The 11,847-nt window shown below is 43.3% G+C and overlaps 1 protein-coding gene across 2 annotated transcripts; it reads right to left on the bottom strand.

The window, feature by feature from the left end:
• Nucleotides 1-724: 724 nt before the first annotated feature.
• Nucleotides 725-9,858, bottom strand: TFAM (transcription factor A, mitochondrial). Of its 2 annotated transcripts, none has more exons than XM_030029965.2 (7): nt 9,756-9,858; nt 9,465-9,601; nt 7,462-7,532; nt 5,265-5,414; nt 3,734-3,829; nt 2,632-2,688; nt 725-1,644 (listed from the first exon to the last, which is right to left on the bottom strand). In XM_030029965.2, exons 1-7 carry the CDS (start codon nt 9,821-9,823, stop codon nt 1,426-1,428), a joined length of 798 nt encoding a protein of 265 aa, XP_029885825.1. In that variant the 5' UTR covers nt 9,824-9,858; the 3' UTR covers nt 725-1,425. The 2 variants fall into 2 exon arrangements, with proteins under 2 accessions (XP_029885825.1, XP_029885826.1); XM_030029966.2 differs by having other exon boundaries at nt 9,465-9,591; nt 9,755-9,853.
• Nucleotides 9,859-11,847: the final 1,989 nt, after the last annotated feature.

Raw genomic sequence — 11,847 nt, 5'->3', positions numbered from 1 at the left:
ACCGCCGCCGCGCCCCGCCCACCTCTCGCGAGAGGTGGGCGGGAGGGCGTAACGCGCATGCGCCGGCGGCTGAGGGCGGCCGCGCCGCCGCGCCTCAGCGGGCCAGCGGCGCTGCTTCGGAGGGCCGCAGCCGGGGCGATGTCGGCCCTCTCAGGATTCGCTGTCGTAACCTGCTTGAACCGCTCTCCCTGGCAGAAGAGGAGCAGGCTTGGATACAAGGCAGGAGCTGGGGAGGTGCCTGGAGCGGGGGCTGTACCCGGCCGGAGCTCCCCCGTCCCTCTCCCGGGCGCGGGTGGCCAGCGGCCGCGGTTGGGGTTCACGTCGCTCCCTCTCGGGGCCGGGCCGGGAACCTGCTTGTGAGCAAGAGCCTCCTGCCCGTGGACTCAGTACGCGTTCTCCTGCGAAGGAAGAAAGCCAGGAGCACTCGGGTACAGGTCACATCAGTAAATAAAAAAAAAAAAACAAAACAAAACAAAAAACCACACAAACACAAAACAACACACAAAAAACACAAAAACAAACAAACAAACAAAAAAAAAGGCAAGGGACTCCACTTCCCATTGGTAAACAAGAAGCTTTGCCTGCCTCTGTGGGTCATTCAGCATGGATGAAATCCACTGCCTACTGAAAAAGCTTGCCTGCCTTCTAAAAATAGATTCTCCAAAACACCTGTGAGACTTTCACTAAGTCAGAGAGACCCCCAGAAAAAAAAACCAAGCAGCTCTTCAAAATATCCATATTTATTACCTCAAAACTCAAAGTTCTAACAGTTAACACGTTTCTTTTCCTTCCAGGCTGTCCCAAATACAACAAGAGGGAGCAAAAGCGTTTGCATGTATCAAACAAAACGGTGGAAAAAAAGTCCAATAAAGATAGGTTCATACAAAACTCATATGGTCTTTAATTAAATGTGACATAAGTGGTATACACAGATTGATACATACAAAAAGACAGATGCATGAAATAAAAGTTAGTATTTTACATTTCTTGTGCCTTTTGTTGAAATGTAGAACACTTCACTACCAATACCATGGAGGGAATAAAACGCAGCAGCATGAACTCAGATTTCAGCTCTTACAGAATGTGGATGGTAACATTGTAGAATATTCTCACTTTCATTAAAAAAAAAAAAAAAAAATCTTATAAAAGCTAGTTGTTATCTACCATTATTGGAGAGCTCTGCTGATGTCAGTGCATGTCTCTATTCACAGCTTGACTAACTGTTCAGGCTACACCTGCAATGATTATTTCAGTCAGTTCATCAAAGAGACACTGAATCCTCTGTCACCCAATCACCTTTTCTACTTCTCCAGTGGGCCCTTTACGGGCTTTCCAAATTTCAGTGCTAATGCTGACTGCAGCATTAACACAGCAGGATAAAGACATGACAACCAAAGGGCCTTAAATATAAAATACTTGACCATTTTATTCTTCCGATTTTTTCAACTTTAATTTTGCCTTCCTTTCATGTGAGGAAGGTTTGGCTGTTTCAGCTTTCTTTGCAGTTTCAGCAGTTTTCATTTTTGACATTTGCGTTCCGGAACGTATCAGGTCTTCACGTCCGAGTTCAACCATTTTTGCTTCCCATGACTTCATTTCATTTACATACCGAACCTTATCATCTTCAGCAAGCTGCAGGTATGGCTGGAAGAAAATTATGCATCAACAGTTACGAAAGGGGCTATGTCGGGGTAACTGCCATCTCACATCCTCCCCTTTGATACAAAGGTGACTTACTACAAGACCTGTGCAGCGCACATCCCAGGCGTTCACTTTCGCCTTCACAAAATTCAAAAAACATCAAACTTGCACAAAAATACAAAACCTTAGCACTGAATTATGGTTATGTCACCAGATGGCCATTCCCGAAGAGGAAGTTTATTCAATATTACTACTCAGAGCTAAGGCTTTTTATTTGAGTACTCTTTTGAGAGAGCTGGTTTGTGTAAGGAACAGGAACTATTTCAAATTCTTTTTCTACAGAAAAAACACGAACCTAGTGCATGTTCTAAGTACACATTCAAAACAATCTGGAAGAAGGGCATTCAGGAGGAAGGACAATAAGGTACAGAATACTTGAAAATCTGGAGGTTTAGATTAGATTTCAGTATAACACCCCTCCAATTTTCACATACCCACCTGCAGGTTCATATTTCAAAACACTGAGAAAGCTGGCAGAAAACTATCCCCAAGATAACCAAAGTTAATAAATTACCGTGTGCACACTACTTGTAGATTTCTGTTGCTTTTATCTGTCAAAAGTCTTTCCATGAGCAGCAAACTACTACGCTGGCATTTAAAAATACTGTAGATTATGAGGAAAAAAAAACAAATTGTTGCAAATTATTCCACATTCCTCCCTAGATGCCACTCAGCGTCCATTTCCAGGCATACAGAACTTCATCCCATCCCACTCACTCACGTTTCATCAACCACGTGAAACAAATGGTCACTACTGGAATAAAAATAATGACAATCTTTTTCAGGACATGTAAATACCATCTCAGAGTAGTTTCCTCAGTTTTATATTTTGAACAACTGAGTTCAAGATTTTGTATGAATTTATTAATTTTGACTCAAGTTTGTAATTTTCCAACTAGATCAAAACCTCATCAAAATCCACCAACATACCTGCTTTTGAGAACTGGACAGTTTTCGCCATGTATCAAATAACTGCTTCAGCTTTGCCTACAGGATATAGAATACGCAATACATTAGGATTATTTTAACAGCAGACTGACCACAGAGGGTTACAGATGAATGCCATGCCAGTGAAAGCCAAGTATAAACCAATGTAAAAAAGCACAGTCACACAGACTTATGCCCCACCCTCTTAACATACGTAAATAATAAATGATACAGTTCAACAAGTTGCTGGGCATCACCTAAGCCACATTTACAGATATATAAGCACGAAGTAGTTTAAGTCACTTAGCCTGCCGCAAAAGCAGTCAGAACAGCTGAGCTGATTTACAGCAATGTGACTACATCTCACCGTGTATACTGGTTTCATTTAAACCAAGCCCTAACTTAAGACAAGCCCACTTAAGTATGAACTGCGTTGACAGGGAACTTTGTACCACTTCAGGAGTATTTTGCTGTGTGCGCGTCAAACCAGGCCTCAGCTGACTGGAGATGCCTACTTTGTATGTAGAAAACCAAGGAACAAACCATTTCCACTATCCTGATTTACTGACTAAATGCATAGGGTAAGGAACATACTAGGCATACAGGGGAGGTCTCCAGTGCTTCAAGTGCTGTAATCCACCAGTGTAACTTAAATCACCCCAAACTGCAGTTCAGTGCAGAACTTGTGAGTTTGCTGAGGAACTCTTGCATGTTCTGTAACATCGACTGTGCTATAGGAGGTACAATAACTGCTACTACAGAAATGGTAGCAGACCACCACAACCATTTGAAAAACTAATGTATTTCTACACCAAAACAAAGAAAAGTAGAATTCTCTCCTTACAGAAGAAACAGATGAAGTCTGTAACACTGAAGTGCAAAAATTAGAGCAAATATTTTAAGTCTGTATACCCATACAGCAGTTTATATAGGACATGCCACCAGCAGTATAGCCAGATCACTGCAGCATAAAAAAACCCATAACCTAAGCAAAGCAAAATCCAGATACTGAACTATTGAACAGTTTCTTTGAAAATGACAGAATCTAAGACAGATTTTCTGAATACAATAGGTCTATTTTAAAGAACAATCCTTCCTGGCTTACCGCAGGTGATATTCCCTCACTTTCTTGAAAGTTTTCTGACACAAAAATGTTAAAGCCAGTACGAGGTCTTTTAGGTTTTCCAAGCATGGTCAATTCCTTTAAAAACAAGAAAAGTTATTCAATCTACCAAGCATGCATTTTTCCAAAACTAAACTTAACATCTGTCTTTCTATTTTATACAAAATTCAGACTCAAATTCATCTTTTGGTGTTTTATTCTATAAACTGGACTGTATGTCAAGATGCTTTCACCACTTGTCAAGACTAATGCTAAACTAAATTAAGAAAAGCTAACGACTTGAATTTTCACAGACATTAAAAAAAACCAGCATTTTAAACTGATTCTTACTTCAGCTACGTCTTCCAGAAACCAAAGACTGTTACTAAATCCCACTCAGTAAGAAAGTCATCACAACAGGTTGTCTATTATCTTCGTAAGACTTTGGTTTCTGGTGTGAAATACTGTACGCTTGCAGAGAGGAGGGCAGATACCCAACTTTGTGGGAGGTGAGAAGGTGGAACAGAACCAGCAGATTTCCAGGGAAACAGAACTAGGTTTCTGCTATCAGAATGCTTTGCCTACAGGGATGATGGTGAGAGAGGGAAAGTACAGCAAGTTATGGATGCAATTACACTTGTTTTCTCCAGCCCTAAGACATTCCCACTGCAGCCTTGGTGCTGCAAATTAACATCCGCTTAGGTATTAGGTATGCCAGCTAAATTCCTTGTGGTGCCATATTCTAAAAAGGATCAGCAGAATCATTTGGATTAAAAACTTCCTCTAAGTAGGGGTCTTTTAAACCAAATTAACTTCAGTTTTGCCAATTAGGACAATGTCACACCAGCAGTTTAATTCACAGAAATGAACAAGCAACCCCCTCAACTTCTTTTGCCCCTGGACAAACCATAATATTGTACCTTTACAGATGGTTCTGTCTCTCAGGATTTATATATAAACCAGCTAAAAGGGAATAGGGAAGATGATCTGTATGAATAAGTCAATAAAGGACACTAACAGATGTGCCTCTATGCAGCCCTAATTCAACACGTCAGCAGCTACACAGAAAGCAGCAGAATCCAGAAAAAGGAAGGAAAAAAGGCTACTTCAAGCAGCTACTACCTTGTAGGGGCCACTGAAGTAACAGATACAAGGCCTTTGTAAAAAGCTATTTCTGGATGTCTTCTGAACCAAAAAGTGTTGCTGGTTCCAATGTCTTTTATTACCTATCATATCTCAGGCAGCTTTAGGAATAGGAAGAAAAAAAGCACAGAGAAGCTACCTGTGAGCACAAAGGTATGTGCTACTTCTGGTCTTCAAGCACAGGAAAGTCACTAAAATAACTGCTAACACCAGCAATTATTTTCATCCATGGGGTTTTGTTTTGGGTTTGCGGTTTATTTTGGGTTTGTTTTTTTTTTTTATTCTGAGTTGCTTTTTTATTTCTAAACATGCCTCAACTCTGCTCTGTATACCAGACAAATAGACTTCAGGTTCCTTGAGAGAAATGAAACTTGAACTTCAGAATACTTACTCTTTTTGCCCTGAATGATCTTCTTTTTGCCAGTTGTTTTCTCCTTTCTTCTTTCAAAGCCACAGCCTGGGCTGGAGTTAACTGTGCTTTATATGCAGCCAACTGCTCTTTATATCTTTGCCAGTCTGTCTGTCTACTTGCCTCATAAACCTACAACACAAACAATCACCAACCTTAAACAGATGCTTTTTGTAAGAAGCACTCGACCATTAAGCAAGCTAACACTTCTAACCTACTAACAAAAAAATATTACAGACTATGCTGGAACATAAGATTTTTAAAGTAAAGTAGCAATTTCAGATCTGTTTGATTAGCGGAATGGATTCATAAGAACTCAGATTCAAAACCTGGGCTCTTCCCATGAATAATCTTAGTTAATCTGATAACATTGGATGAATCTTCAGATACATGCCAATGCAAAAACCAATCCTCCACGCAAGGAGGAAGAGCTGGAAGCTTGGTTGAAATGATTACTCTTAAAGTGCGTATACCCACTGCAGCACACAAAAGCTCCAGTCACTGAACACATTCCTACACCGGCATACTGGGTTTGTGTGGCAAGGTTTTGGTAGCAGGGAGGTTACAGGGGTGGCTTCAGTGAGAAGCTGCTGGAAGCCTCCCCTATATCCGACAGAGCTAATGCCAGCCGGCTCTAAGACGGACCTGCAGCCAGCCAAGGCCGAGCCAATCAGCGACAGTGGTAATGCCTCTGTGATAACATTTTTAAGAAGGGGAAAAAGTTGCAGGGGGCACAGAAATGGCAGCCAGAGAGAGGAGTGAGAACATGTAAGAGAAACAACCCTGCAGACACCCAGGTCAGTGAAGGAGGAGGGGGAGGAGGTGCTCCACATGCCGGAGCAGAGATTCCCTGCAGCCCGTGGGGAAGACCATGGTGAGGCAGGCTGTCCCCCTGCAGCCCATGGAAGTCCACAGTGGAGCAGATATCCATCTGCAGCCTGTGGAGGACCCCACGCCAGAGCAGGTGGGTGCCCAAAGGAGGCTGTGACCCCGTGGGAAGCCCGTGCTGGAGCAGGCTCCTGGCAGGACCTGTGACCCCGTGGAGAGAGAAGCCCACGCTGGAGCAGGTTTTCTGGCAGGACTTGTGACCCCACAGGGGACCCACGCTGGAGCAGTCTGTGCCTGAAGGACTGCAGCCCGTGGAAGGGACCCACGCTGGGGCAGTTTGTGAAGAACTGCAGCCTGTGGGAAGGACCCACATTGGAGAAGTTTGTGGAGGACTGTCTCCTGTGGGAGGGACCCCATGCTGGAGTGGGGGAAAAGTGTCATGAGTCCTGTCCCTGAGGAGGAAGGAGCGGCAGAGACAATGTCTGATGAACTGACCACAACCCCCATTCCCCTGCACTGCTTGGGGTGAAGGAGGTATAGAGAAAATCAGGAGTAAAGTTAAGCCCAGGAAGAAGGGAGGAGTGAGGGGAAGGTGTATTAAGACTTGGTTTTCTCATTAGCCTACTCTGACTTGATTGGTAATAAATTAAATTAATCTTCCCCAAGTTCAGTCTGTTTTGCCCATGATGGTAATTGGCAAGTGATCTCCCTGTCCTTATCTCGACCCACAAGCCTTTTGTTATATTTTCTCTCCCCTGTCCAGCTGAGGAAGGGGAGTGACAGAATGGCTTTGGTGGGCACGTGGCACCCAGCCAGGGCCAACCCACCACAGAAAGTTACCTGTAAGTTAGGTCTCTGGTTACTATCTAATCAGCAGGAAAAAAAAGTTGGTCCTTTCATCAAAATTAACTGAGGTTTCACCTAACTTATGCATATGAAAGCAGAACACCTTTACAATACTCATGTTGTTATACATCTAATGTGGACACATATACACAACTATCATTCAAAAAGAAATGAGATATTGGTTCCCAGCCCTACAGCTGCATAGAGCAAGATCTGTCTTGTTTGTTTCTCTGGCAACAGATTAAAAATACTAAAACCAAGATCATGTGTAAAAGTATCAAAGCATCTTCCCTTGAGTACTTCACAGCTCCCAATTCTCTTCAGAATTGTTTTTATGTCTGAACCTTTGTATGCAAGTGCTTTTTTATTGCTGTTTACAAAAAAAAAAAATCAACCACAAAAAAACCACAACACAAAACAAAAAACCACAGTGGACACCAAACCAAGAAAACAACGACTAAGCTCTATAGAATTCAAAGTACACAGGGCAAAGATACAAATCTACCTGCTTCTGTGATGCTGGCAACTCCTTCCAAGCATCTGCTATTTTCTTAATCAGCTCCATGTTGGTCACTTCTGTACATTAAAATTAGAAAGCAAGAAAATAAAGATCAATATTGTATCTTTAGTAAGCTTCAATTTTTCCCAAGGAGAGCTGTCACTAGTGTCTTTTTCTTGTATAAATATATTTTCCTCCTTTCATAAAACTGACTTACTGTGGCAGTTAAAGAGAACTCTAGTATTTGGAGGGGGAAGAGTCACTGCTCTTGGTTCAAACTCGAATGAAACATGGTGTTATAAACTGAAGCACCATTTCAAGACAGACAGCTATTACCACTCCACAGCAGTTTGTTTGGGTTTTTTTTTCCCCTTTTGAGCTGGATCCTTTTTCATACAATGCAAGATGGTCTGAACTTGGAAGGGGGGCCAGGTAAGAAACCAAAAGTAAAACTTCCAGTTCTCAAAAGAGTCTGCTGGATTATTCAAAGCAAGTATAATGTGACCTTATCCACCTGATATAGCAGACATGTTTATCTTTATTAAAGTCCTTTACTTAAAATATTATTCAACAGAAGTAAGGTTAAAGAAAATGTAATTTCCTTCTCCCATAAACAAAATTACAGACAGCGACTTGAATTTGCTTTGGGTTTCAGCTGACTGAATTTGACTCTGGCCCTTGCACTATGGTCATTTGATGAGATTTCCAGCCAGACCCGAATTTGTTAAAGGGAAAAAAAAAACCCAAACAAACCCAAACTAAAAACCCAAGGGTGTTAGAAAGAGAATATAACTTTTCGTTTCTTGAAAAACCCTTTCCAGGCTTTCCCTCTGCTTCACACTAAAAGAAAAAAATAGGTCTTCCTCTCTCCCCCCTCAAATGTAAAGTTCAGCCATCTCAACAGTGGAAAAGCAGAACTAAGCTCTTATCAGTAATCTGACTTCCAAAATTCTGGAAAAACAAGTCAGATGGGAAGTTTTTAGTCCAAGTATACCAATCTTAAAACCTTTGAAAATACAATGCTTTGCCAATGATAAAACAAATTATCAGGTTATTTTTGAACATTACCCCTATTGGAACAAGAAAGCCCAAAATTCTCAATTTGTATATGAGATACAGTACGTTTATTTGCAGATTATTCGAATTTTGGAAACTGGAAAACACTGGTGTGGCATGTAATTACAATAAACTCTGCAAGTTCAGTGTCTCAACCTTTCAGACTGTTGAATGCTCAAACTAGCGAGCAAAACAAGGTATCAAATGGTTTTCCCTACTTAAATTTACCTCATGACTTGGCCAATATCACCACAGTTCTTTTGACATTTTAACATTCATTTCAAAAGTATTTTCAAAATCAGCACAGCTTTCCATTTTGCTGCTCTCTGACACGAGTTACTGCACTGCCTATAAATAAAGGTTTTGAAAACCATTTTCCTCTAAATACATTTACTTTTTCTCCCGTATATGCTGAGGCAATCCAGTACATGCAGTTTTTAAATCACTAGAGCATCAAAATAAAATCATATACAACTTGTTATATCAGCAATAACGTACTTCAAATACATAGATTTAAAAATAACTGAAAAACACAAATAATTGTTAACATGTATTGCCCAGGTGAGCTCTTTCTTCAAACACTTTTAAAGTTACAGACAAATGTTCCCTTTTTTGAGTTATTAAATACAGAAGACTAAGCTAATACTGTACAGACAGTAAGTATGGCAATACTGAATTTACCTGTGGTATCCTACGGATAGGAAGATGGTTTTGGTATCTCCCGAAATCAGGGTAACGTACTTTACGACGTGTACTTTCACAAAGCAATACTTTGTTCCAGTTTTATTTTTAAATCACGCATTCCGGAGGAAAAACACCATATGTACCTAGAGTGACGGCAACTTTACGGCAGAACCTCAGGCACACCCGACACGCCAAGACCCTGCGTTCCTCACGGCAGAACAACGCCAGCCGCGAGTCCTCTCGTACCTAACTCCCTTCAGGCCGCGTACCTGGATTTTTTTGCCTGAAAGCAGAATGATTTTCTTTCAGGAAACGGAAATAGGCCGTCAAAGGCCGCTTCGGGCGCTCATCCGAGCTGATCCCCCTGCTGAGGCCCTTCTCCGCCGAGCCGCCGACGCCGCAGCCCCTGTACACAACCGCAACGCCCGTTACCGACCGCCGCGCCGCGCCGCCACGCCTCGCGGGGCGCCCGGCGCACGCGCGAGGGAGCCCGGACGCCCCAGCCCACCGAGGAGGAGCAACCCCCGGCCCCGGAGCCCCCGTCCGCGTCCCGCCGGCACCTGAGGAACCGCTGCGCGCCGCTGACGAGGCCCGCGGCCCGGCCCAGCAGCGCCAGCGCCGCCGCCATGCCTCCGCCCGCCACGCCTGCGCGCGCGCGCGGGAGGGAGGGAGGGAGGGATGTCGCGCCGCCACCGCCCAGCGCCCCGGGATTGGCTGCCGCCGCCAGGAGGGGCGGGGCAGGGAACCTAGGCACCGCCCCTCTGCAGAGGAGGGGCGCGGGCCAAGGTGACACCCCCCCACCACCACCACCTCCCCCCCCCTTCCTCCCGCGGCGGCGCCTCCGGCCCCGGCCCCGTCCCCGTCCCCCCGTCCCGGCGGGGTGAAACATCCCGGCCCCGGCCGCCCCTCTCCGCTCCCCCCGTCGTGGGCATGCCGTACATCGACACGGGACAGGAGCCTGTAAGAGAGGCACACGAGTTTCTTAACAGTATTCGTCCGTGTTTTATTACGTGAGGGCACAGGGAGTAACAGCGGGCGGGAAACAACACCGACGGCAGAAACAACCAAGCAGCTGCTGAGCTCTGGCCAACAACTGAACCGGGCCGCTTCGGGGGTTTCCTCTTCGCAGCAAGCTTTTAGCTGCAGAGCTGCCAGAGGCAGAGCACGCCGGGGGTCTACGGGCCTGGAACGGGTGAGGCTGCACCTCCCAGCAGGACTGAAGGGGGAAAAAAACCCCAGACACAGAGATAGTGCCATTTTTTTTCCATCATAGTGAACAACACAGGATGGAGTAACCTTTCAGCTATAATTTCCCCCCCCCCCCCAAGACAGCATTAACAGCAGAAGGCTGAAGGAGGAGTAGTGAAGATGTTTTTTCTCCATAGATGAAATCTGACCAACTCTTTCAAAGACTGAAGTTTTACATAAATGTCACATTTATCTTGTCTATCATTTCAAAAGCAGAAAGGCTGAACTGCTCAGAGGACCATAAGCATAAAAGACTGAGCTTCATGCCTCGACAACAGCATGGGCGTAAGACATTTATTTATTTAATATTTAAACATGCTGTAGGCAGAATGCCTTACTCGTTGTTGGTCTTTTGTTTTTTTTATCATCCTGCTGGTCTTGCACTGTGATGGAAAAGTCGTTCTTGCATGTATGGCACACAGCAGAAAAATGACCAGTTGAAGTACAAAAGATTTCAAACCATCCCTAATACAACTCAGCAAACCGAAAGAGAGTATTCCAAGATGCAAGTCAAACTTCCAGATTCACACTGTTCAATACAGACATTGCAAACACTTCAATAACTTCTAGTACAAACGTATTACTACCGATCTAGAAAATATAAAAGCTCTGGGAACACATTCTGATGGTCAAATTTTTCTACCACCATTTTAGCAATAAGTATAAACAATGGCTTTGCCTTCCTAGCTACATTGTCCAAGTTCAAGTATAATGAAGCACTCATTTTAATAACAAAACACCCCACATTTACTCAGCTTACAATCTGAAGTGAACAAGGATATTTTAAGATGAATAGAGCCACTCTCCATCAAGCTTTTGTTTCAAAAGTCATCATTACATCATGGAGAAAACCGTAGCACAGAAGTGACATTTTCCCATACATGACCAACTTAAGCCATTTGGGTCAGTAAGGCAGCAAGCATGAAGACAACAATATTCTGCTGGTAGGAATAAAAGCTCCTACTGTGCACACTTGCCACCCACACCCCAAATTCCAGTTTGGCATTCATTACAGTAAAAAAAACCCAAATATTTTTGTTGTCTTAAAAATGTATTTTATGATGACAAATGTCCCAGCCACAAGTCACTTTTCTTTCATATGCAAGGTACAGAGAAAAACATTAGTCATGCGTTTTTATTTTTGGATACCCAAGAAGAATGTATAGTAGGAAATCAAAGTTCTTCTGCTTTTAATCTACTTTGTAAGAAAAGATTGCCCCTCTCCAGCACTACTGGCTTTTCACATGCATAGTCTGAAGCAACTGAAGTGCCAGTTAATGGAAAAGTTAGCTTCAAGTGTGAGAAGTTTACTGTAACATTCTGATATTGCAAATACACCACCTTAACTGAAGTGTTTGACATTCAAACACTTGTGGTATTTCCTCCATAAATGAATATAGAGAT

This window comes from Aquila chrysaetos, chromosome 11 (genome assembly GCF_900496995.4).
Source record: "Aquila chrysaetos chrysaetos chromosome 11, bAquChr1.4, whole genome shotgun sequence".
NCBI lineage: Eukaryota > Metazoa > Chordata > Aves > Accipitriformes > Accipitridae > Aquila > Aquila chrysaetos.
The sequence above is the reverse complement of the archived record's forward strand: the minus strand, read 5'-3'. Positions and strand labels throughout refer to the sequence as shown.